Genomic DNA, 25,523 nt, shown 5'->3' with positions numbered 1-25,523 from the left:
ATCAAATTTTTTTTGGAATTTGATTGTGTTTGAATTTTTTAGCATCAACATTTCGAATCACACACAGTGATCCTTACCGCTGAACATGGACCAGTTGTCCATGCTTTGAAATTCCTTGTCAACATCTAGTGCATTGCAAAGGCTGAAGGGCATTCGATTGTAAGGGTATGCACCGTCCTCCACTATGAAGGTGGTTTTTCAGTTTTTCTTCCTCCACAATGGATATTTGGTTATATTTGGAGAACCCATCCACGAAATGAGTAAATTTTGTGGCCAATTACTTCCTCCAATATGTTGTTCGTGAGCGGAATGGGAAACGGGTCTTTAGTGGTTACTGCGTTAAGATATTGAAAATCCACACAAATACGGATTTGGTTTGCTTCCTTCTTCACAAAGATCATGATGGGTGAGACTCATTCACTTGTGTCCGCTCGAAAGATAATACCCACGCCTCTCGACTTCTACTCTTGCTGCATAGTTTTTATTCATCTTGTATGGCCTTTTTAGTATAGGTTGGGTTCTCGGAACTAGGGGGATTTGGTGTACGCATAACTCTAGAGGTACACCCTTTAGGTCCTTGTATTTCCTGGTGAAGACATTCTTATACTCCAGAAAGATTTTGAATGGTGCTATTTTTAACACTGGGTACCAATCATCCCCCATTAGAGTGATCTTTGGGTTCTCATCTCCGAGGTTTATCTCCTTCACTTTTGCCTCCTTGTATTGGATCTGCTTATCCTAAAGAAATTGGTGGGGAGGACTATCTTCGACCTGTGCTACACCTTCCTTGTACTCTTTGTATTCTTGAGGGAACTCATTGGGATCTTCTTCATTTTCAAGAACATTACAGGATGGAGGGAATAGTTCATAGTCATTCATTTGCCAATGAAATAAGCCATCCATCGAGTCTGTGTTGTCTTCCAACTCCAGTACCCCTTCGTTGTTAGGCTCCATGCTCCTCTTCGCTTCCTCTGCCCCATTGTTAGGTTCAAAATCTGACGAGGATGCCATTTCTTTGCCAACCATCTGGGTTCTGAGATCCATTACAAATTTTCTTCCTCCCTTCTCAAATGACAGGGTATTCCTTTTCTAATTATGGTTTGCCTTGGCGGTCACCAACCATCCTCTTCCTAGGATGGCGTCATATCTTTTCTGCTTGAGAGGAATCACCACAAAGTCCAAAATGAATGGTTGTGTACCAATGGTTACCTGTTGCGCCATCGAGGTTCCCAGGGGTTTGATGCCATGTTGATCAGCCTCGAGTAAGTTGAAGGTTAGTGGTCACAATGTCAGCTTTCCCAAACTCTCCCATGTGTCCTCGGGTAGAATGTTCACCCTTGACCCACCATCGACAATCGTGTTGGTGAGGATGGTGCCAAGGATGCCCATCTCCACTATTGCCAGATTTCGCCCGCTATTTATAGCCAACATCATCAGGTTTGCCGTGGAGCTGTTAGGAATCTCCATTCGTTATATTGTACTTATTGGAACCATTGAGCTACTGAACAAGTCTGCTTTTAAATGTGGCATTGTTTCCACGAGATCTTTGACCTTTACTGGTACTTCTAACTACAACATCTGCCTTAGAATGTTTTGCTCCGCTATGGCTCGAGTAGAAGTGTTGGGGGTATCTCCTAGGTCCCTTCAAGCATGTAATTCTTTCTCAATCTCGACGTTCGCCTCGAGTAGTCTTTGCTTTTCCTGACGAGGGTTAGGGTAGGTAGCCTTTTTCACTTGTGCCCTTGTAATCGCTAGAATGTCCTCCTTTGTGTCTCCTTTCTCCACATCAAGGAGGTTGTAGCCAGGCTTGGGGCAGGTGGCCTCCTCATGGTCTCCTGGTCCACACTACCTACACAATTTCTATGGAGTCTCCTCCTTCTAGCAGTCCCAGGCAAAGTGTCCCCAATCGTTGCAAATCCTGCATTGAATCATCGGCCTCCCCTTCACATCATACTGGATCCCAAGGCGGTGGTTGTTATTATTGTTTCCTCTACCTCCTTGTCGGTTATTTTGATAGCCGTCGTATGACATAGTATTGTTAATGTTTTGTTGGCCGCCCATTCTAGATGTGGAAGGTTGTTCTTGCATGAACAACACTTGTTGATTCCTGGCCCTCAGATTATAGGGGCATTCTTTCGTGGAATGTCCTGCAATTTGGCAAATGTCGCTAAAGAATTTCTTTGGACACAAAACCTTCGTGTTCTCGGCTTCCTTGCAATCCGTACAACACACCTTGCCCTCCTTGGTTTTACTTGGTCCTCCCTTCTATGTCTTAAGTTCTCTCATCATTCTCTGGAGATCTTTCTGTAAAGCATAGACTTTCTTGGTGGATTCCTCATCGTTGCTTCCCTCGGAGGAGTCTTCATCTGAGGACTTACTCTTCTTGGAGGTTTTGCATTCGCTTTCCAGGTCCATTGCATGGTTATATGCATTCTCGTACGATATCGGAGGTACAATCTTCATCTTCTTTTGGATGGAGGACTTTAGTCCTTTGATGAACCACCACTTATTCAGTTTGTCGGTTGGGGCAGATGCCATCCTTCCAATTAATTCCTTCAGTTGTCGCCCGTAGGCCCTAATAGATTCATTCTTTGCTTGCTTCGTGTTATAGATTTCAGAAGGGATCTCATTATCATCTCTTGATAATTTGAACTCTGGTTGAAATTCTTTCTTTACATTTGCCCATGTTGTCATGCGAGTTTTGTCTACATTGGAGTACCAATCAATGGCTCCTCTCAATGTTGTAGGGAATTGCTTGATCCACTCATTCTCGTTGGTGACTCTGTTGGCTGTCCATATGGTTTCGCAGGTCCAACAATGCCGGACAGGATCCTCGTTTGCTTGGCCCGTGAATTTGGTCAATTTTTGCTTATTTGTGGCCATCACCACTAGTTGTTGTATGGGTTCTACCCTTGGTGGGGTTTGTGTTTGGCTGCCCATGTTGCCTGTATTGTTCAGGGGTGTAATAGGGACGAATCCCAAATTTCTACTACGAAACTGTCTTCCCACATTCGATTTACTAGAGTCGAACTGAGTGTCCTGGTGAGGATTGAACAAGGTATTTTGGTTGCTGCACGCTTGTGTTGCCTCGGTACCTTCAGCCGTGCCAATTCCTTCTTCCCTTTTGCTCCTTGTTTCCTCCGCCTGTGGCATGATGGACAGGTTGAGAAACTGTTCCTGCATTTTTTCAATCAAATCTAACCTTTGCCTCGCTTCCACAAGTGACTCCTCCCTACTTCTTACTCTTTTAGGTTTCGGTGAACAATAGTCTTCTCCTTTGGTTACCGCCTCTCTTGTAACACCCTTGTGGTTACCTTTGGTACCACGTCCGTGGTCTCCATCGGTTAACCCGTCGGTTGGGTGTCTTTAGGTGAGTTGCCTAAACCTTCGTCGACGTTCTAGTTGCTGGCAAAAATTAAAGCATCACATGTGGCTTCTAAGGCATTTGACAATTGCTTCTTATTCTTAACTTTGTTTAATTGATTTGGCATCAATCTAATCACACATTATAATCGTTTTAAAACAAAATGTAGAACACTTTTATTGATTCATATTGCTGTACAACAGATCAACTTTGTGGTCACGTTATTATATATTTTTCAGTGTTATTTATTCTTCTCCCCGAGGCTTAAAGCTCATGGGTTTGTTCTTCGCCAAGTGCTATCGCGCTCTTCCTCCTTACGACGGTTACGTTCAACAAAGTCTCAGAGGACTTGTTGTCGCTGTTGCTCACACTCTACTTCCTCCCTTCGGTTCCTTTGTGCTATTGTTGCCTACGCCAATAGATGAGCTAGTTTATGCAACAACCTATTCGTTGTAGGGCTGATGTTGAGCACGTCCCACACAAGGTTTTCATCGACTTCTCCTCATACAGCTTCCCTTTGTACGAAAGTTTTGATCGCTGTATGAAGTGAAACCAGGAATTCAATTGTCAAAGCATGCTCCCCTTCAAAGAGTTCCGTAATGCCTTCGACATTGGTCCTCACTTTCCGATTCTCCTCAAATGGTAATCCCATTTATCCACTCATTTCATTATTTCCTAGATTTGATGGGCAACGATGCCAAATGTTTTCCCTCTAGGGTTAACAAAGATTAATTGCACACGTAAGTAAAGTATTCAACAATGGATATAAAGAGAATATAACAGCATTGTATTCATCAACTGATTGCTACATACAAGTTTCTCCATACAAGCATGTCTCATTCCAAGAGAGAAATGCATACATATAGTGCTCGAGGGTATGCAAGGCGAACTATCGCATCCCTGTAACTTCCTCGGACAGACCAACCATCTAACTACCCGTTTTCCCGACATCAACGATTACCTCAAACTTATTTGCAAATTCCTTTCTCCATCTCTCCTGCAGTTTTTGTGGACTTAGCGGCTATCCCAATTCAATACAATAAATTTCTCTTGATTGGGTGAATCCTTTGTAGAAATCATGTGATCTCTTCAAAATGTTCGATGTCTTGCAAAACACAAGTTAACAGGCTGGATTCCTTGGCAGCAGAAATAATATCAAACTTCCATGCCTAAAAAGTATACTTTAGTTTCTCTAATTCAACCCTTCACTATGCTTGTGGCTTCAAGTCTTTTGATTTCCTTCGATGTAAAATAGTTGTTTGGGCAAATTCCTTTGACCAACAATAAGAACACAAAGCCACATCTTTGCTTCAAACTTGCATCCAATTTTTTATTAATGCTTTCAACCCAATTGCCTAAAGGCTAAAACAGTTGTAATAAAAAAAAATTGCAACAAGTATTTGTTTACAAAAGTTCAATTAATTTGTACTAGTAAATCTTCATTGACAACAAAGATAAATTCTTCAATAGAAACCAATTCTTCACTTACCAACTTTCAGGACTGATTATTTCAGGATGAAATTGCACCAGCGGACTATCAGCGGTTTCCTTCCAAAATACCAAATCTTCAGCATGCTGTGGATCCCGAGTTCGAACTGTGCTGCATTTCGAGTCTTGATCTGTCAGAAAGTCATCTGGACTTTCATCCCTGTCCTATAAGAAATTTGGCCAGAGGCATAATTCTCCAAAAGAGAAATTAACAATATCTCTTGATTTAGAGTTTGAGTTTAGAATGTGTGGACAAAATTGTGTAATAAGCTTTCTTTGTGCATAAAAAAATTATTCATAACATTGTATTGTTAGTTTTTTCATCATTATTCATACTAGATTATTGGGTAGTTTTTTTATCATACTCATGCTAGATTATTGGGCAGTTTTTCATCATAAACATGCTAGGTTACTGGGTATGCTCTTAAGTTGTTTTGCTCTAGTAGTAGGTATGTTCGGTATGGGTTTTACCAGGGGTATGCTTGAGTATGCAACGAAGCATCTCAATACACCTAGGTGCATATCTAGGCATACACAAAGGTATTCAATCCCAAAAAGTAAGAAGGACAAACTTCGATTTTTTTCCCTATAAAAACTCAAAATTGCATCTAAAATCATCATTTCACCTAATACAAATATCAGTTTGCTCTCTTCATTCACATTTCTCACATCTATCACCTTGTAGAACTCATCATTCTTGCCCCTCAAACCCATTCCTAAACCCTCACTAGTGGGATCTCTTGTCATACAAGTTAGTGGGATCTCTTGTCATGCAAGAAATTTGATTACAATGAGGGGGTCTGAGAGTGGAGACCAGAATCAAGAAATTAGACAACGAAAATTATTGCTATTAAATGCCAATTGATACAGATAAATATTAAATATTTAACGATCAATTGGCATTATATTTATCTTTATCATTACCATTTTTGCATTTGCATTGATCAATGATGAAGTATAATGCTATAAAATGCATTTAGCTTGTCAATTCTGTATATTTCATGTACCCAGTCCCAAACTTATGTACCTAAAGGAAAAACAAAGTTGCTCATATCCATGTACCCAATTCTTGTACTCGTGCTTGTATTGGCATTGGCAATGTCGTTTACAATGCTTATAAATAGGTGCCACTTGCACTTCATTTTCTAGGAGCAATTTTATGTTTGCTTCTTGCCAAAGTTGCTTGTGTATGTTTGTATACATAAATTCAATTACTTTGAGGCTTTGTAGTGTGTGTTCCTATGAATTTGGTGATCCTAGTGTTGTACACAATTCCTTAATTCCTTTTACTGAACTGTCTTTCCTTTATTCAAATCATTTTAAGCCAAGTTTTGTACTATTAATTTTTAGTTGCTGTTTTCAATTGGAAAGATTGAGTGTTCATTAGTTGCCATGGTTTGTTTCCTCTAGTTGAAAAGACATAAAAATCTCCCTTTTCTGGTAGAAGTGCCAAATTGGTTTGTGCTTTACGTGAGAATCTGATGCTAAGGGTTGTGTCCTTAGGTTGTAGGCTTCTTGTTTTATTTAGTTTACAAAGAGCTTCCTCAAGAGAACTTATGGTGAAGGAATAAACATTGTGGGTCATCAGTTACTTGGATGCTAGAGAATAGTCAAGAGTTTTGGGACATCTCAAAGTTGTCTTTGACCAACAAGAAAACTAAGGAAAAGTGGTGCTTCTAGCATTTGTGCAAAACTGTCAGCTTTACTTGGGTGTTTCATAATACTCTTCAGAAAAGTGGGGACTTCCTATAGAGAAAAAGAGGTGTTCATAATCAATTTGGCAGCTTTGTCTAGAAAAGCAACATATAAGATAAACGTATTAATGTCCAAGCAAAGGCCAACAAGAGGGCATAAGGGACTGCCAGAAACAGAGCAACAACCCAACAGACAATGTTAGCACCAAATGGTGTCCGAGGAAAGACAGAGCAACAAGAAAAGAAGAACCAAAGCAAGAGGAAATCCCCAAACCAAGAACAAAAACTTGACGAACTAGCTGCTCCGATCCACAAGGGAAAAACCCATAATCGACAGATATGCAACATGACAGGAAATTCCCCAACACCTTTCAGGACCCCCAGAAATCCTAGAAGAAGAAGGAAGCCTTTGCTAGGTGGAGGATTTATGTGGTCTTACCGCCCTATGGGATCTTGAAGGGGGTTCAAGCGTCCGCTTGGTTGTTTCATCTTTCAAAGCAATGAATTCATAATAGTCTCTTTATGATAAGTGACAACTTTGTATAAAAAAGTGATGGTTTCCTGATAGCCTTTTGACGACAAGTGATGGTTTCATTACTTAAAAGTTAATAATATGATATAAATCAAGTCATGGCTTTTTAATTTCCTAAACTGTTCAAACTCTTTTGCGTTTTGAGCTCTTGTTCTTGATTGTAAAACGTGATCATATTGTATAATTGTTGTATGCTTGAAATGGGCAATTGTATGGCATGTAGTTGGGATTCTAACTGAATTAAAGTGAGTTTGTAATCCAAATAAATCACGTTTAGACAATCTATGAAAGTATTGGGTGTTTGGGAAGTTTGCAAGAGCTCATAGTGACTGAATAAGTTAGATTTAGGCTGGTTGTGTGCCCAAGTGGTCTAATATTTCTATTGCCATTGGAGTTTGTGATTAAGTGGCTAATTTGATTTGCATTTGATTGGGGTTTTCTCTTGGAACTCAGTTTCTGCATGGTAAATCTCGATTGCCTTCAATCGTGTAATTTTTGACTCTCATTTTGTTGCATTTATTGAATTTAACATTGCCTGGAGAATTCCAGGCTTCCATCTTTTGTTAATGATGAAGTACTGTGTGGAATGTCCATTATAATTTATGGATCAATGGTGGTGGATTTTTGAAGAATTAAAGGCAATTTTGAGCCTCTATGACATACAGTGTGGATGGCTCTGATCATTTTCCTTTATTGGAGAAGATGCCGAGATATTTTTCAGGATGAGACCTACCTATACAATACTAGGAACATGTAAACTTTAAAAAAGATTTTACTCAGATTACGCCAGTTGAGCTTGGGTGATATTGGAAGACTGTGAATTCCTTGTCTATTGGGGTGCAGATCCATGTGATAGCTTTCTGTTGTAGTCACAATGCTTGGTTTCTGTGATTCTTCTTGTTCTTAGATATAAAATGGATTTCTATTGAGTATTTTGGAGAAACTGATTATTTGTTTTATGTGATTGACACTGTGTAATCTTTGGGGATGACTATTTGGTAATTTACAATAGCATCACAAAGTTACACGTTATGACAATTTTTGTTGAATATTTATGGATATAAAATGCAAATAATGTTTGTTTTGTTCTAGACTAAGTTGCTGAATCAGGAATGGGAATGGGTATGGATATGTGGGTATGAAATGCTGGTATGGTGTATTTTGTTTGGGGGGCCGCGGGGTGTGGGAATGGCTACATTTTGGTACCTTCATCCAAATATACATACAAACATATTATATATATAATATATTTAACACACACACACACACACACACACACATCTGAATATATGCAGCTAAAAAATAGAATCAAGTTTAGAATGTCATACATCAATGCATATGCCAAACAAAACCATTACAAATTTCAAACTTTGAAACATATCATTCTAATTTAAATTCAGGTTTCAGTGTCAAAAAGATCAAGCTAGAATCTCATGAGAGATAAGTTCAGAGTTCACTAATCAGCAGTGCAGGTCTTAACAATATCTAAAAGATCAAACTAAAATCACTAAACATTTTGATATTATTTAAAAACACAAATTCCAGATGTGTACCTGTTGTGAGGTTTTCACATCATTGCCCAAAAATTTTTGGGGACCCCCTATTTTTTCGGTTGACCTAGCAAATTTTTTGGAATTGCCCAAAGGATTTCAATTTGAAAATTTTACACCTTGGATGCCTTCAAGCCAAGAAGGGATTTGGTTTTTTTTTCATCCGGTGTGAAAACTTGATTTTCCGGAGCATGTAATTTTATTTGTAGGCCAAACAGGTTTCAAAACAACATTTTTTTTTACAATGGTTAAAATGAATATTTGGTAGGATAAAATTGCAAATTTTGGACTTAGATGGATTTTTTTTTGAAAATTTGAAATAATTGTATAAGCTTGAGCATCTTCAAAATGAATTTATTAGATTTAGTCATTTTGGAAAATCTTGAATTTTTCAGTGATATAGAAATTTTTGATAGTGAAATTGAAATTAGAGTTTGAATTTTGACTGCTAGTAAAATGATTTATTTTGTTAAAAATAAAAAATAAAAAATTATAATTGCTTTGCAAAATTGAAAGTGGACTAAATTGCAAAATTGCATTAATTTGGTTGAAATATTGCCTAGAAGATTTAAAATGTTAAAGGAAATTGGTAAATTGGAATTGAAAATTGATTTTAGTTTGCTAAATTCAATTTTAATAATATTTTAATTGCTAAAACGTTATTAAATGGAAATTTTGACATCTCCTAGGCTTACCTTGTTTCTATTTTGTAATTTTTGATCAAAACTAGCAATTAAATGAGCTAATTTCACTATGAGCTAATTAATTTTAACATTGCATTTATATTTGGGCCATTAATTAAGGGGTTAATTTAATTTTGTTTTCCCTCTAGACAGGTCGGCCCACTTGGAGAGGCAAAAAGTGTGGTATAAGAGGGGCTTCCCCTCTTATTTTCTCATTCCTTTTTCCTCCTCCTCCTTGGGTGTGTGATTTTCTTCTAAAGGAAGGCGAATTTCAGCTTGGGTGATTTTTGGAATAGATTTTTCCATCTCTTGCCAACATTTTCTCCTTCTTGCTTGGGTGAATTTCTGCCCTAGGGTGATTTTTTTTTTGAAGTCTGATTTCTCCATCTTTGACAGCGATTTTTCCTTCCAGAATTGGGCGATTTTATTTGGTGAAGAGGCTATATGATTTAAGGTATGATTTTTGGCAAGTGTAGGCTATTTCAAGGACATTAAAATTTTGATATTTGCTAGAGCATCATATTTTGAAAGAGGCTTGAAATTTTTGAAATCTGATTCGAATTTGAAGAGGGTCCGGTTATTGGTAAAGGCAGATTTAAGATAAAATTCTATTCATTTTTAGAGGTGAAGATTGGTTTTAAGGGCAGATTTTATTCTTTGTTCTTGCTTGGTTCATTTCTCTTATATTCTTCTTGCACTCATCATCCACCACTTCATCATTCCATTGATGGGCTAAAGTTAGGAGATATAAGTGTAGATTGCATGATAGGACACTTGGAGAGGCAGAAATAAGCTAGACCACCCTAGGATTGAAGTTGGGAGATATAAGTGTAGTGCATCCTAAGGTAACAAAGAGGCATAAATAAGTGGTAGTCCCACCCCTAGGTTGAAGTTTGGAGATTGATAAGTGTAAAGATAGGACTTGGAGAGGGAGAAATAAGCTAGATTCTATCAATAGAAAGAAGGTTGGAGATTGATAAGTGTAGTCCATATCATTTAGAACGAGGGGTAGAAATAAGTGTTTAGGATGATAGATGTTAGTGCAAGCAAGAACCCAAAGGGAACAAATACCAAAAAAGACAAGGAAGACATGATGCTTAAGGTCACCTTCCTCTCAAAAGTGAGGCGAATAAGTGATACCAATATCGGTACAGTGAACATGATACAGTTGAAGGACAGATTGAAGGAAGGACAATCCCCCATGGAGAAGAAGATCTACAAGAGCGGAATTGTAGGCTTTCCCTCCTACCTTGCCTTGTCTGGAATTGGTAATGGAGTGTGCATCCCGGTTTGATATTGTTACCAAGTCCATCATTTTTGATGAAGGGAAAAGAGTGTTAGCCAACATTGACGGACAAGTGGTCGAAGAAGTATTTAATGTTCCCCAGTATAAAAGCATGACAGTGATAATGATGGATTAGGCGGCTAAGTTATTTCAAGATAATCAGGAGGCTTACTTCATTCATCTAAAGAAGAATTGGTTACACGAAGGCAAGAAGGAAGTCACCAAGTCATCAGAGCTCACCAAGTTAGATTTCAAATCAAAATGTGACAATCTTATTGTACTTCTCAGCCGAATCATGGGCGTGGCTCAAGGTATGCAATTCAAGAACTGGATGTATTATTTTATTGATGAAATTGAAAGTGGAAAGAGAAAATTTGATTGGGCTAGAATCATAAGTGAATATTTAGAGTTGCAACTTAGGACAATGCAAAATCAAAAACAATTCTATATGGGGTCCTATCTTTTCTATTTGTTTGCGAGGCTATATGAAAATCTTGGACTTAAGGCCTTATGAGTAATTCGAAATGGGCCGGGGCAATGTTTGGTGCATGAGTGCTATCCACAACTTCATTTGCACAACACCAAAGATTATAAGATGTTTTATGACGCCTTTGCCACGAAGACGGTAAGGATATTACAATGGACACTTGCTAGAAGGCTCTCATTGGAAGCGGAAGCAAAAGTTAAAAAATATGGGAGTTGGTTCATCCAATTTCCGCAATTGACATATATTAGAGTAGTAGGAAGTACAATTTGTCCCAAGAGACTTCCAAGGTACCCACCCGCCAAGATAGTTTTGATGGAGTTGGCTAGGCAACTTGAGCATTATAACAAAATGATGGAACTTAAAGGTGAGAGAGGGATCACTTTCTCATTTGGAATAGGCGATGATACTTGCCCCAATCTTGTTGCCTTTGCAGTTGTGGAGAAAGAGTTAGAATAGTATCATCTACGATGGTATAGAGCAAGACAAACATTCGATCCTAATGGTCTTATCAAGGCATCTCACGAAAACACATTCAAACATATTCCTACTATAGAAGATTTTTAGGCCAATGCACAAGATGAGTTTCATGTGAGAAAGCTAACTTTCTCCAAATTGTCAGTGGACATGATGAGGGCATTTAGATGGAGAGGCCTTGATATTCCGGATCAACTAGAAGATGACAAAAGTGTGCTAAGAGAGGATTATGATACAATTGATGGAACAAAATTGGGTCTAGTGGATTGGGATGATCATTAAGATCCTTCCTTAGAGGCAGTTACAAGGACAGTTGATCTGCACACCGAGTTATGATACAATGAGAAGTTAAGGCAATTACAAAGTCAGAAGGTATGCCTTACTTATGAGAAGATGAAACCAGAGGAAGGTCCAGCGGAGTTAGTCAGATAGAAAGGTGAAGGCGATAGCTAGCAACAAAGAGTGGTTAAGAGCAAGATAAGATAAGATAATAATGTTAACGTCCAACAAAAAACCAAAAAGGTTTATGGGACTAAGCATACAAATAGAAGAGCCGATAGCAGCAGGATCACCAAACGATGACATAAAAGAAACAACAAAACAAGAAACACCAGGTAAGGACTAAGAATCCTTCCTAGTTACAAAGTAGTCAGTTACAGAAGGATATAACCATGGACGATACAAAGTGATAGATCGTCGCCGAGATCCGTTGGAGGAGTGCCACTGTTTGGAAAGATTGGTGCAATGTCAGATTGATCTGGAAGGAGTAATGTTGGAAGGCCTTTTCACGCCTCGTGAATGAGACAAGGGGGAGAAAAAGGAGGTGATGAGTTGGTCAGAGGTGTGGCTGACTGAAGGATATGCTCACAATGTTGGTGGCCTCCCGAAGATAAAGTGCAAGACACCATTGATCATCATAGTTGACGAATTTAGAGAGAGAGAAATAGTCTCTGAGAAGACAATAATATCTCCCTCTAATCTCATAGTAGATAGGGCAACGAAATAAGAAATGGGTCTTTGTCTCAACCTCAGCTAAAGTACACAATCTACAAACTTGATCCTCTTTGTCCAAGCGATGATCACTCTGGACCCGAAGATGATGAGAACCAACTCTGAAGGAGCCCAAGGAGAATCAAAGAGCATGACACCAACGTCGATAGAGATAACCAGGATGTACAATAATACCATTCTGAATCTCAAGAAAATACTCTGCATAAAATGCCATCTTAGGGCATAATCCACTAGGAGGATTACACCAAGTAGTGATAATATACTACCTATAAATATCCTGTCTAACATACTCATTCAACACCTGTCGAGAGGGGAGGAGATGAACAGGAGCATCTAGTGAGAACTGGTATGGAGGAAGACGATCAATATCAATCTCGATCAAACCCAACAAAGAGGTGGCTAGGGCATACCAACAGTGAGATCTGGTGCTAGTATTGGATCTCGTAATCTGAACTGAAGAACAATATGCCAGATGAGAGTATCTATGATGGTCAACATCAGAACCCATGAAACCATGGAGCTAATGAAGAAACCAGATCAAGTCAAAAATGGTCGCAAGTTTGAAAGGATGAGCACCAAAGTCGGCTGGGACAATACTGTGAGGGGTGATTCTATGACATCTAATGATGTGCTGTAAAAACAACATCTGAACATGCTCAATAGAAGCCCAATCCGAAGCAAGAAGAGAAGGTCCCCAAATTATCGAGCCACAAAGAGCAATCGGTCTAACCAGGGAGTCTAAGAGGGACAACTTGGACAAAATGTCTTGAAAATGATGTCTGAAGCACTATCTCTCAATCATGGCCAGAGACCCCATTCCCTTATTGATTCTAGATTGAATAGCTGGTCTCAAACTGAAGCGAGGTCCCGAAAACATAACTTCGAGATACATGTATGAAGAAGTGATCTCAACCTCCTGTCCCTGGAAAAAGAAATACATGTTCGAGATACATGTATGAAGAAGAGAAGTTTGGAGGTTGAGAAAAGTAAAGAACATCTAGAACCTCCAGCAAAGAGATGGAATGCAACACCGTCAAGGGAGAGCATAATTGAGGCTAGAGCCCAAGAGGATAATACAAGTGGACAAGGGGCCGTAGTAGAGGTGAGCTCTGATTTAGAATCAAGTGGCTACAACAACAATATTGAGTACTCTCCTCTCTCGGAGAACCAACATGGAGATGATATGAATAGTCACTCGTGAAGAAGAGGATAGGCCAATTGATATTGAGGAAATAAGCCAGGCGCCCGAGGCCGTTGGTGATTCTTTGCTAGTCGAACCGAATCCTGATTTGGGAAGATGCACTGCACTGCTTTGGTTAAGGAAAATGCTTATGCCAAGAGGCGAGGTGGTGATTGTTCGGATAGTTGAAGATATTCAAGGGTTATTGGAAAAGGATGACAGCGATAAACAGAAACAAATTGCAAAAACGGTGACAAAAGTAATCAGGAGCGATGACAAGGGTCTCTGAAAAGTTCAGATTGCTATACCAAAGGTTAGCAAGATGGTGGATGAGATTGTAGCTCTGGAGTATGAGATAATAGAGCATAACTTGGGAAGAATTACGGATGACATGGAATGTGAGGAGATCTAGGAAGACATGGTTTCAATTAGAGAAAGGTTGAGGAAGGAAAATGAGAGGATTGTAAAGTTGGAGGTCGAGAACAAGTATTGGAGAGATTGCTAGCCTATCCAGTAGTTGCATTAGGTGACCCTTCCTCAAGATAGCGGGAGCAACACAGAAGAGATATTGGCTCAGTTGCATGAAGTCAAGGATTGGATCCATGATACAATTCAAGATGGGTGAAATTTCTTGCCTTTATCTTGACATTTAGGTCATTGGTGGCTATTAGAGACAAATTCAGAACATTTGAAGGGGAGTGGAAGGATTTCCTTCCAGTCAAGGACTTAGCCGTTCCCAAGCTTTAGGCATTTATTGGGCTACCGGAGAGATATCTGGAGAGGGCCAAGTTGGTAGACCAAGGAGGAATGAGTATGGTGGAGTCTTGGTTTGTTGCCTTAACCATCTTAGTTTGTTGAGGATACTTGAAGAGATACAGAATGAGATGGCACAACACAGCCTAGGTGTTGACACTTCCATTTCAACCATGATGAGTGATGTTGGGGCTGCACTTGATTTTGAAGATATCAAAGAGGAGAATGTCAATGAGACAGAATTTGGATCAAGATTGGATGAGTTGGGGAAGGTTGCCATCAAGAAGAAACATCTAGGCACCTTTGCCTCCGTCAATGCCTTTATTGGATATGCGAAAGAGTATGAAAAGGATCATGACGACACTGCAAGTAGCGAGCAACATGATGAATTCAGCTGAGCTTAAGATGAAGCACACACTTTGCCCTCCCATGAAGGAAGTCAATGACAGGCTAGCCAAGTTCATTGTTTTGGCTAAAAAGATGAAAGAAAAGGGGTAGAATTATATTAGAAGATCATTTGATGTAAGCCCAAGTGGCAATTTCTCCTTCTTCTTGGTTAGGATAGTTGTCTAATTTTGATTGGCTACCATTTTGGTGCCTTATCATTGGTTGCTACTTTTCCTTTTCTTCATTGATCCATTGATGAGGTGGCATTTTCTCATTGGCCGATGGGGTGGCAACCCTAATTAGAGTTTCTAGGATTTGATTTCGATTGTTGATTTTGCCTCTTAATCTCTACCGTTTGTTGTAATTTTTGCCCCTATATAAGGCCATTTGCTCTCATTCGTAAAGGGTTGAAGAAAATTGTCGCTTAAGATAATACCAAAATTGATTATTTATCATTGTTGTGACTTGCGTGGTGATTAAGAACACTTGGTGTTATTGCATGGTTTCTACTTCTAATAGTTAAAGTTAGATTTCATTGAAGTTGTTAAAGTAGATTTCATTTCAAGAAAGTTGTTAAGTAAGAGTAAGAGTAGATGGATAGTTGTATGGTGATATTAGTGGATGTTTGATAGGGATCTATAAACTAGGCCACTAGCATCCTAGCGGCTGGTTAGGAAGCTTTGTATGGTAATCTAGTCTTTTTCCCTTGAATCATTGCATCTATGGAGGTAGAGCCGCTGGTAAGCTTTCATCAAATTCGATCCTCGTCCATTTGCTAATCTTTCCATTCATAGGAGTAGGAGTAAAGCAACAAGTAGTTTAGTAATTGGAGTTTGTTCTTAGAAAGTTAGAAGAAAAGGAGAAACACCATTGGCAGACACACCCCCATCATCATCACCATCAACATCATTTGGCGCTCATATACATTGCAAAGCTAGATTCATCACCATCACACCAAAAGTCCAAGTTATCCTTGAATGAACAACGTAAGGCTGCCTATGTGATTAAAACAACAAATCATATTAATATAACTGAGTTAGTATCCATAGGTGTAAGAAACATTGGAGTTATTCTCTTGTCTTCATGATTATTTACTTTTCAAGAGAGGGATTGAGTGTCTGATATTCCATATCAGGTATTCAATCCCTATATGTTATATAGTGGTACAAAACTGACATCAACAGTACCCATAGGCGATTCGTTTCAGAATCCAATTTCGGTACATTTCATACCCAGAACCAGTGAAAAAGTCCCACGATTCAACAACTTAGGTTCTAGCAAACTTAAGAAAATTTGTTTTGGATATTTGCAGTAATCTGTAAGTGCTACTTTTTTATTCTTAGTCTTAATGATGACTATGTTCTTTCACAATAAAGTTGTGTTATTTCTTTAGGTGCATTCTATAATTTATTATTTGTTTGTAAATTAGAATTTACAAACTAAAAATGTTGTAGGATGGCAAGTTTGGGTGTATCTTGTATGCACTATAAGAAATCAGCCGTTAGCACAACTGCATTTTTTTGGTCTTAATTTGTTGTGATTAATTATGTTTTATATAGGGGTCTTAGCACAGATGGTGAGAAACAAGAACACAAAATAAAGTGCATCATCCATTATTTTGAGCGCATTTGGTTTGAGATGCCACGTGGTACAGTATCTTTTGAAAGAAAAGTACTTCCTTTTAAAGATGACAATTTCTCTATTTTGTATCCTAAGGTCAATTATTGGAGTGAATCCAAGGTTCCTCTTTGCAATCTCAAGGTAACGATACAGGGTTGAATTAGATGTCGTATGCTGGATTAATTCTGTTTTGACTACTATGCTGAAGTATTTTGAATACCAAAGATACACTAATAGTGTTCTGAGTTTAGATCATCACCTATTCCCAATTTTGCGGATCTTTAGGTTATGGAATCAGGTACAATTGAGGATCATGAGGAAGAGGCTTTGGAAGTGGACTTTGCTAATAAATATCTTGGCGGTGGTGTACTTGGTCATGGCTGTGTTCAGGTATTCAACTACAACTGTATGGAAACCTGAAGATGTCTTTTTTTATTTTCTGTCAAATTGTTTGTGTATAAAACAAGCAAAACTTATATTTTGTTTTTCTCTAAATAAAAAAATGATTTGCTTTGATTATTGTAATGAATTGATATAACATGCCTCTCGTCATCTCATTACACTGAGAAGCATAACCTACACTGGCAGCAGGGAGGAGACGAATCTCATGTTGTGATGGTGAAAGAAAAAGTGAATGAAAAACTATTTAGAACTGACATTTATTTTTTGAATGGTTAAACATGAAGACATATAAATATTTTAAAATATATATTAATATTAAACTATTAAAATGTAACATGTAAGGATATAATATTTACCACAGTTTTCAATATAAAAATAAAACAAAGAAGCTGCATAAATAATGATAGTGGCTTTGTCAAAAATGAAATTAAAAATTGCATACAATTGTGTCTACGTATACAGATAAAATTGAACAGTTCTAAAGTAAAACAAAACAGCTTGAGATGATAAGTCTCGTCAAATTTTAGATGGATGTATTTAAGATATTTTTATTAGTTTTACTACTAAGTCTAAATGAAATCATACATATTTCCATTGTGCTTCTTTAGACATTACTATGTACTGTTGTGGTAGCCCCTTAAATACTAGTACTTTCTTGGTAGTGGTCTTGGTACATCTTGGCCTCTTCTGTTATTCAGGGCATCAGGTTGTCATGATAAAAGTTGAATAAAAATTTAGTCTTGGTCCAGGCATGACTTGTAGCATCAATATAGCATGTAAAAACATTAAAAAATGAGACATAACTAAGGAGCTGCAATTCTTATGGTATATGTTTCTACTGAAACAATTGCTGGTTCGAATGCTCTTGATGAAGAACAGTATAATTAATTGTTCAACTAGCTTCGAGTTTAACTATGACCAATAAGTACTTTGTATTTTGAACAGTTATTGTAAATATATTAAATGTATCATAAATTCTCATGACAAGGCTAATTTAATATTTTGAAATTCTGCTATCATTTTGTTTACTTTATGTATTTAACATTCATATGATTGTAATTTTGTTCATTATGTCTATAATATTTACATATTTAATTGCTCTTCCTATGGCCATACACAATTGCTGTGTACCAAGAATCTAGAAAATAGTAGTGAACCCAGTGCTTGTACCTTATGTCAAACCATTGTAATAACCCCTACCAGTTATAGCTTAGACAAACAACAATTTACTTTACTAATCAGTTGTTTCACATTTTGTCCAACACTTTGCATGCTTGAACTATACCTGCTGTTCTTTGTTCCAGTTTGTATTGTTTCAAATTCATATGCTGCAAATGGTGTTTTGGAATAGTTCTAATGATGCAAAATTGATTGACAATGTAGTAGAGATAATATGCTACTTTGTTTACAGCATTCTCATACATATGAGTGACTGAATTAAGTTGAGATATTGTCAAACACTTATCATGCATTCTAGGAAAATCAAATGTCCATCTACAGTAAAGAGTAAATTTACAAACATTTGGCAAGTAATATTTACTGCATGGAATTTCACAAATAACTACAATCACTTAATAATCTCTACAAATGCTGAATTGTCCAATCTTATTATGTAGATTAAGAAAGGATTACAACCTGTTTGATTTGCTGGTATGGAAATATAAGTGCAATAATTCTGCCCAGACTCAACGTGCAGCTACAGCATGCCTTCACCAGCTTACTCTAGCATCCACAGTTGACATTAATATCCAATTGCAACCTCAGTCAATGTTCACAGCTCCCAGAATTATATGTGTTTGCCAATGACACCTTCAAACTTCAAACCCAGGGCTTCCAATCTTGATCGCAGCCCTTCTGAACCAAATCACAGAACTCCTAAATCAATTTTCAGGCCCCTGTTACTTGGACACAAGCCTCTAGGGGTTGGACACAGCACTGAAAATATTAAATGCTGCCTTAAGATGATTCAGTAGTCACTCTAGAGCGAGATTAAACTTCCAAAACATGAAACGCAGGAGTCACAATGTAAACCAATTCAGTTTCAGCCTTCAGTTTGCTCACTAATTCATTCACAACTGTCAGCCCAAACGAACTTCTCAATTAAAGTGATCATAGAGGAGAAGTTTCGATCAAATTGTTAGACAGCAGCAGCAAATTGCAACACAAATTCCAATCTCCACTATACTTCAGCAATGGAGAATACCTCAGCCTTCAAACCCTCAGATAATTACCAAGATAATAAAACAAGCAGCAGTATGATCTATCTCATAATGGGAGCCAATAATCTCCATTGTGCAACTTAGCTTCAACTACACACCTTTCACTTAAAAGCTTTTTTGTTCTATACTTAGGCACATAATATAATATTCTAATTTCCTTTTGGATCCCAAAAATAACCTTTTCAACCATAGGCACATAATATAATATTCTAATTTCCTTTTGGATCCCAAAAATAACCTTTTCAACCATATCGTGATATTCTGACATGTGAGGTCATTGTTTCTTGTGGCCAAGATTTAAGACATTTCAAGCCGGTTCCAACGAGCTATGATACTAAGGTGGCCAACATACAATACCTGCAAAAATAGCAACCTCAGCATATTTAGTTGAATAATAATAATAATAATAATTCATCCATCTTGCTAAAATGTCCAAAGAAGCATGAGAATCGAAATCTAACAACATAGGAGTGATCGTGATGAAGAAAAACGATGAATGAACATGATGGGGTGACTTACTAGATGCTCCCTTTGAGATTCTTGGAGCCCAAATCAGAAGCAATAAATAAAAATTGAGAGCATCACTCAAATCCTCTAGTTCAATTGAGCTCATTGGAACCAATTGCTGACTTACTAAAAACAGCAAGTCCTTCAAAATGAAGCTAAAACTCACCATAGGCCATTGGAAAGCTTAATAACTCCACAAATGAGACCCTTAAATCCCACTATTAGCTCACAAGGGTCACGATGATGAACTAACCAAGCCAACTGCAGGAACCTGGTAAAAATGGGGACATTACAAGCATTCTGGGAACTTGGCTTGTCTAACTACATCCTTATTGCTGTTGTATCAAAAATTGAACCTGCAATGCCCCTTTAGATTCTTTAATGGCAAAAAGAAATTATAATTTCAGTAAAGAAATATAGCTGTGGTAAGGAGTACTAACAACCTCTATATTGCAAGGAAGAAGAATGATGATTCACAAACTTTCATTTAGGATTAGTTTCCCATATTATAATGCGTCTTTTGAGCCAAGTGTGGCCTTTACAATGAGAGCTCTATTGGAAATTAATTGTGGAGAAAAACAGATGTAATCATAGGACAGTTTGAAGGTTATTATGAAAGTAATACTTCATTAAGAATATGTTGGTAACTACCCTAAGAAGAAAAATGAGAGAAATCTCATGGTAGAACTTATTATAAGAGATTTGGCTTGACACAAAATAGGCTCTTGCCTAGGTAGAATATAATGAAAAATAAATTGTACATCCATGAAGGAAGCATGTTTGACTAATTGCGTTAATTACAATAGTATGCCTCATCAAAAATAATTAATTAATCAACATCCATATTGGGATCGAACTGCTGATAGCTTTATTGTTGCATCCAACAGGTCTTCCTTTGTTGTGTGGAACGGTAACTTTTACAATATAAGATGTTATCATCTTGACATGTTCAGGATTCACTTGCTTTGTAGTCTTGCCCTTCCATTAGCTAGACTTTGTTGTTGGTAGGTTACTGAATTAATCAGACCCTCCTCTACTCCCTATTCCCTAGACCAATTTGATTCCATTTCTGCATTGAAGAAGATGAAAAGATGAACTGTATGTAGTTCTTGAGATGACTGTGATGAATGATTATTTTTCTTATTCGGAACATATAATATGAGCCTTGTTAATGTATCACATGATTACTTTTTTTAATTTTTTAATTCTAATTATCATAGTGTTATGTTATTATTTGTTTCATTGTTCAAAATCTTGTTCTTTGCCACTTATAAGTGAGGCGAAAAAAAGTTTGCTTGGGAATCAGAGATAATAACTTTTCGAGAAAATATCAAGAATTTTAAAAATTACTTAAATTTAATTAAAAATGCTTTTTTTTGCAAAATTCAATAAATAGATGCATCTAATGAGTCACTAAATGAGTCAACAAACCAAACACGTTGATATATATATATATATATCTTAGGTACCGATTCGGGCACGTGAATCAGATCCGTGGATTCGTGATTTTTTTTTCCTGATTAGGATTCATGGAGGATTCGTGAATATATATATATATATATATATATTACTGATCTTGTCCAAGCCCCAACTAGTAACAAATATATATATATATATATATATATATATTTCTCTCATTTATTAGTATATATAATGCATAAAAAGGTCATTTTAGCACTAGAAAGCCAAAAAATATATTTAAAAAAGTCATATTAAATAACTTAGACTCACTTAAACCTGTCGATCCTTGAGGATTCACGCTGGATCCTTGAGGATTCGTGCTTGGATTCATGCAGATTTGGGCAGGATCCCAATTTTACACAGTGGATTCGTCAGGATTTGTGGGCCATGAATCCGGACGAATCCACTGTGTAAAACAAGGATCCTGCCCAGATCTGCACAAATCCAGGCACGAATCTGGATCCGGATCAGACCCGAATTCGGATCCGGCCTCTAGGGCACGAATCCGGTAACTAAGATATATATGAATGCAATAAGTAACAAAACCGCATCCTCATGTGGAATGTCAATGAAGTCAAAGACTTTGCACTCTGAAGCAAACTAGAAATAGAAAATTGTCTTTGTAAAAAGTTAAGTAAATACAAATGTCAAGTACAATGTGAAACTAGTCTACATCTTCCTCTTCTCCTTCTCATTAGCTCTAGTAAAAAACTGTAGGAGAGGGAGGGGGTCCAATGGCCCTAGCAATCCTCTTTGATGTAGATGGTGTTGGTGCTAGTGGTGGCAGTGGCTTTGGCAATGACTCATCATTTGAATCCTCACTTTTAGTGTCCTGACCCTCACTGCCCTCTTGAATGTCATCCAGTCTTGGTGTTTACCGTACAGGGTAAAGAAACTTAACACATGTAGTATAGCACAATAAAACACAAAGAAAATACTTTATTCATATATGCACTGAATGATTACAATCCGAAAACAATGATTACAATGATGCTTCCAAAGTCCATCTCGAATGGTGTACATATACCTTTCCGAAGGGGTGACTCAAGCGTCATGCGCCCGTTCAGATACTACTCTACCTGTCGGGTACATTATACATTTTACCGACATCATCCCACCCAAAAGAAAAGTCGTCTCAGGATGACAATACAACAAAACTCAAAATAAAATACATCAATGCATGAATACTAAATAGAGGGATGCATCCCTGGCGTAGTAGCTGTCCGTGCCGTCAACTTGTTCAGCTTCGCCCATAGCTTGTAGACTTGCTCTTTCCTGATCTTTAGTTCTGCTTCTGCTTCCATCTGAAGCTCTAGGGTTGACTACATCATCTCTGCAATTTCTCCCAACTCTTTCTCTTTTCCTGTTGCCACTTGTTCTTTTTCTATTGTCACTTGTTCCTTTTTTGCTGCCAACTTCTGTAGTTGACTCTGTTTGTCTAACAGGGCTGTCCTCTCAGATTGCCAGGCCTCCCTCTCGGATTCCCAGGTTGCCCTCTCTAAAGCTAACGTGGCAGCTGACTCCTCTCGAGCCCTCTCAGCTGCTACCTGATCCGCTTGACTCCTCCGAAGAGTGTAATACGTCTCCTTATATATCTTCACTACCTCATGAATCAAAGCCTTTACTCGGCTCTCCATACCGGGATCTCTCGTTGTGGCCCAATCCTGCTGCATCTCTGCAGTCTCCACATCCGGCCATCCCGGCTCCTCAAAGAAGACAGTAAAGGCAGCTAGGCATCCCAATCTCATAAAAGATATAACCCTCTCCAGCTCCTTAACAACTGAGTCCAATGCCTGAGTCTCTGTCAAAGCTAACACCTGGCGAGTCTGAGATGCTAGAAACGCTAGAGCTGCTACATCAGCAAGAAATGCCTCTCTCATCCTTGTCTCCTGCGCTACTAGATGTTCCTGCTGTGCACCCATAGCCCTCTCCATTGCTTCCGCCATACGCTCAACAATGCTATGCGGTACTCCCTCACCCTGTCTCTGCCCAACCTCCTATAAACCATCAACTTATTCTTCCTTGAATAATCGGCCTATTTACCAAGTATAGCAGCGCCTAATGATCTACGTAGAATAGGAAGAGTGGCCAACAAGTAATGTCTAAACTTCTATACTGCGTATACCATCTCTAACGCCTCTCGCTCTGTTGTACTATAGTTTTTCTTTGCTTTCGATAATAATCTACTTACAAAATATACTAGATGGTCCAACCCGTGGTCACCAGTTTGTGCCAGTGTTGCTCCGATGGCATAATTTGATGCATCTACATGAACATGAAATTCTTTATCGCAATTCGGATAGGCCAAAATCAGAGCCATGGCCAACCTTGTTTTCAGTCCCTCAAAAGCTTCATTCTGTTCAGCCTCCCATCTGTAAGGTTCACCCTTACAGGGGAGTTTGTCCAGCGAATAAGAAACTTTTGCATAGTTTTTAATAAATCTCCGATAATAACCGATTTGCCCTAAACATGACTTTACTTCCGATACATCTGTCGAAGGTGGCATCTCCAAGATTACGCGGACCTTGTCTGGATATGTCTTCAATCCTTCTTTACAAACTATGTGTCCGAGCAACTTTCCCTGTGGCACCATAAACCTACACTTCTTGGGTTCAATGCCAATCTTGCTCGTTTGCACCTCTCCATGCGTTCTCCGAGCGCTGTTATGTGTTTCTTCTCTGTGCTAAAAATTGACCAATCATCTAGGAATGCCTTAAAACTTCCGACAGACATTTTATCAAATATGTGTAACATAATCCTATGGAATGTCACCGGGTCATTGCACAATCCGAATGGCATCTTGTTGTATGCATATACCCCATCTTCCACAATGAATGTCGTTTTTAATTTGTCCTTCTCAGCGATGGATATCTGATTGTACCTCAAGAATCCATCCATGAATGAATAAATTTCATGCCCCGCTACTTCCTCCAAAATGCTATCCGTAAATGGTATCAGGAACGGGTCTTTAATTGTTACCGCGTTTAAACATCGGAATTCCACACATATTCTTATCTGTGTTGTGTCCTTTTTTAGGGATATCACGATCGATGATACCCACTCACTTGTCTGCACTTTAAAAATGATTCCTACCTCCAGCATCCTGTCAATTTCTTCCATGACCCATGCTGCATAGTTCTTATTCATTCGATACGACCGCTTCATACGGATATTGCACCTTCGATCAATGGTATCCGGTGGACACATAGCTCCAGTGGCACTCCTTTTAAGTCTTTATATGTCCAAGCAAAAACATCCTTGTACTCCATGAATATTTTGAATGCTGCTGCCTTCAATACTGGGTTCCAATCATCTCCTACCAGAATGTTTTTCGGATTTTGCTCATCGCCCAAGTTCATTGTTTTCATCGTAGGCTCTTCGTACTTCATCAGTTTATCTTCACGGAACGTATGGGCCAGTGTTTCATCCACCTGCGCTTCTCCCTCCTTCAGTTCACTGTATTCCTTCAAGAACTCATTACCTGCATTTTCTTCCTCAACACCCAACATGTTGCAGCTTGGAAAGACCTCGTAATCTTCTATTTGCCAGTGTAGTAGTCCGTTCACCGAATCTAGGTCGTCATCAGTTGACCCTCCTAATCTCAACACCCTTTCTTCATCTGGTTCCATCCTCTTTTTTCCTTCGTCATCATTCTCGCCTTCACCTTCTGAGTCCGACAACGCAGCTTCTTCCCCTACCATTTGTGTATGCAAATCGATTATGAATCTTCTGCCTCCTTTCTCCATGAACAGTGTGTTTCGTTTCCAATCATGTTTTACCTTTGCTTGCACTAGCCACCCCTGTCCAAGGATGGCATCGTACCCTCTTCTCTTCAGTGGGATGACCACAAAATCCAGTAAAAATGGTTGTGTCCCAATTGTTACTAGCTATGCCATCAAAGTTCCCAACGGCTTTATCCCATGCTGATCTACTGTGAGTAACTGAAAAATAGGTGGCCATAGCATGGGTTGTCCTAGCTTTTTCCAGATATTTTTTGGTAGCACGTTCACACCCGATCCTTCGTCTACAATTGTATCCATTAGCACAGTACCTAGAATGCCCATCTCCACTACTGCCGGGTGTCTTCCTATTGTAAGTGCCAGTATCATTGGGCTTGTTGCCATTGTTCCCTTACTATCCCTTGCTTCCTCCATCACTCTCGGGAATGGTGTCATATTCGTAATAGCCGTATGCAACTGTGGCATCGTGAGAAGGTCATTTAGTTTAATCGACACTTATGTTTGCATTATCTGTTTCATCATGTTTTGTTCCACCAAATTTCTTTTCGAAGTTTCGGCTGTGTCCTTTACTTGTGATTTCTCTGCTTTCATTTGCTTTTCTATCTCTATTCATGCTTTTTGTAGCCTCTCCTCTTCCTCTGCATCTAGATATTTTGCTTTCCTCGTCTGCTCCCGTGTAATTGCCA

The 25,523-nt window shown here is 38.4% G+C and overlaps 1 protein-coding gene across 1 annotated transcript in view; it reads left to right on the top strand.

The window, feature by feature from the left end:
* LOC149566553 (poly(ADP-ribose) glycohydrolase 1-like) overlaps positions 1 to 25,523 on the top strand; it is a 211,669-nt gene that overhangs the window by 57,023 nt on the left and 129,123 nt on the right. The window contains exons 4-5 of the mRNA XM_089819861.1: positions 16,448 to 16,649; positions 16,794 to 16,898. Coding sequence (XP_089675987.1) covers positions 16,448 to 16,649; positions 16,794 to 16,898 — 307 coding nt within the window. The remainder of the gene's footprint in view (positions 1 to 16,447; positions 16,650 to 16,793; positions 16,899 to 25,523) is intronic.

This window comes from Cupressus sempervirens, chromosome 3 (genome assembly GCF_028749045.1).
Source record: "Cupressus sempervirens isolate cs-2001-9-10 chromosome 3, ASM2874904v1, whole genome shotgun sequence".
Classification (NCBI taxonomy): Eukaryota; Viridiplantae; Streptophyta; class Pinopsida; order Cupressales; family Cupressaceae; genus Cupressus; species Cupressus sempervirens.
Note: the sequence above shows the minus strand (reverse complement) of the source record. Positions and strands in the feature narration are given on the sequence as shown.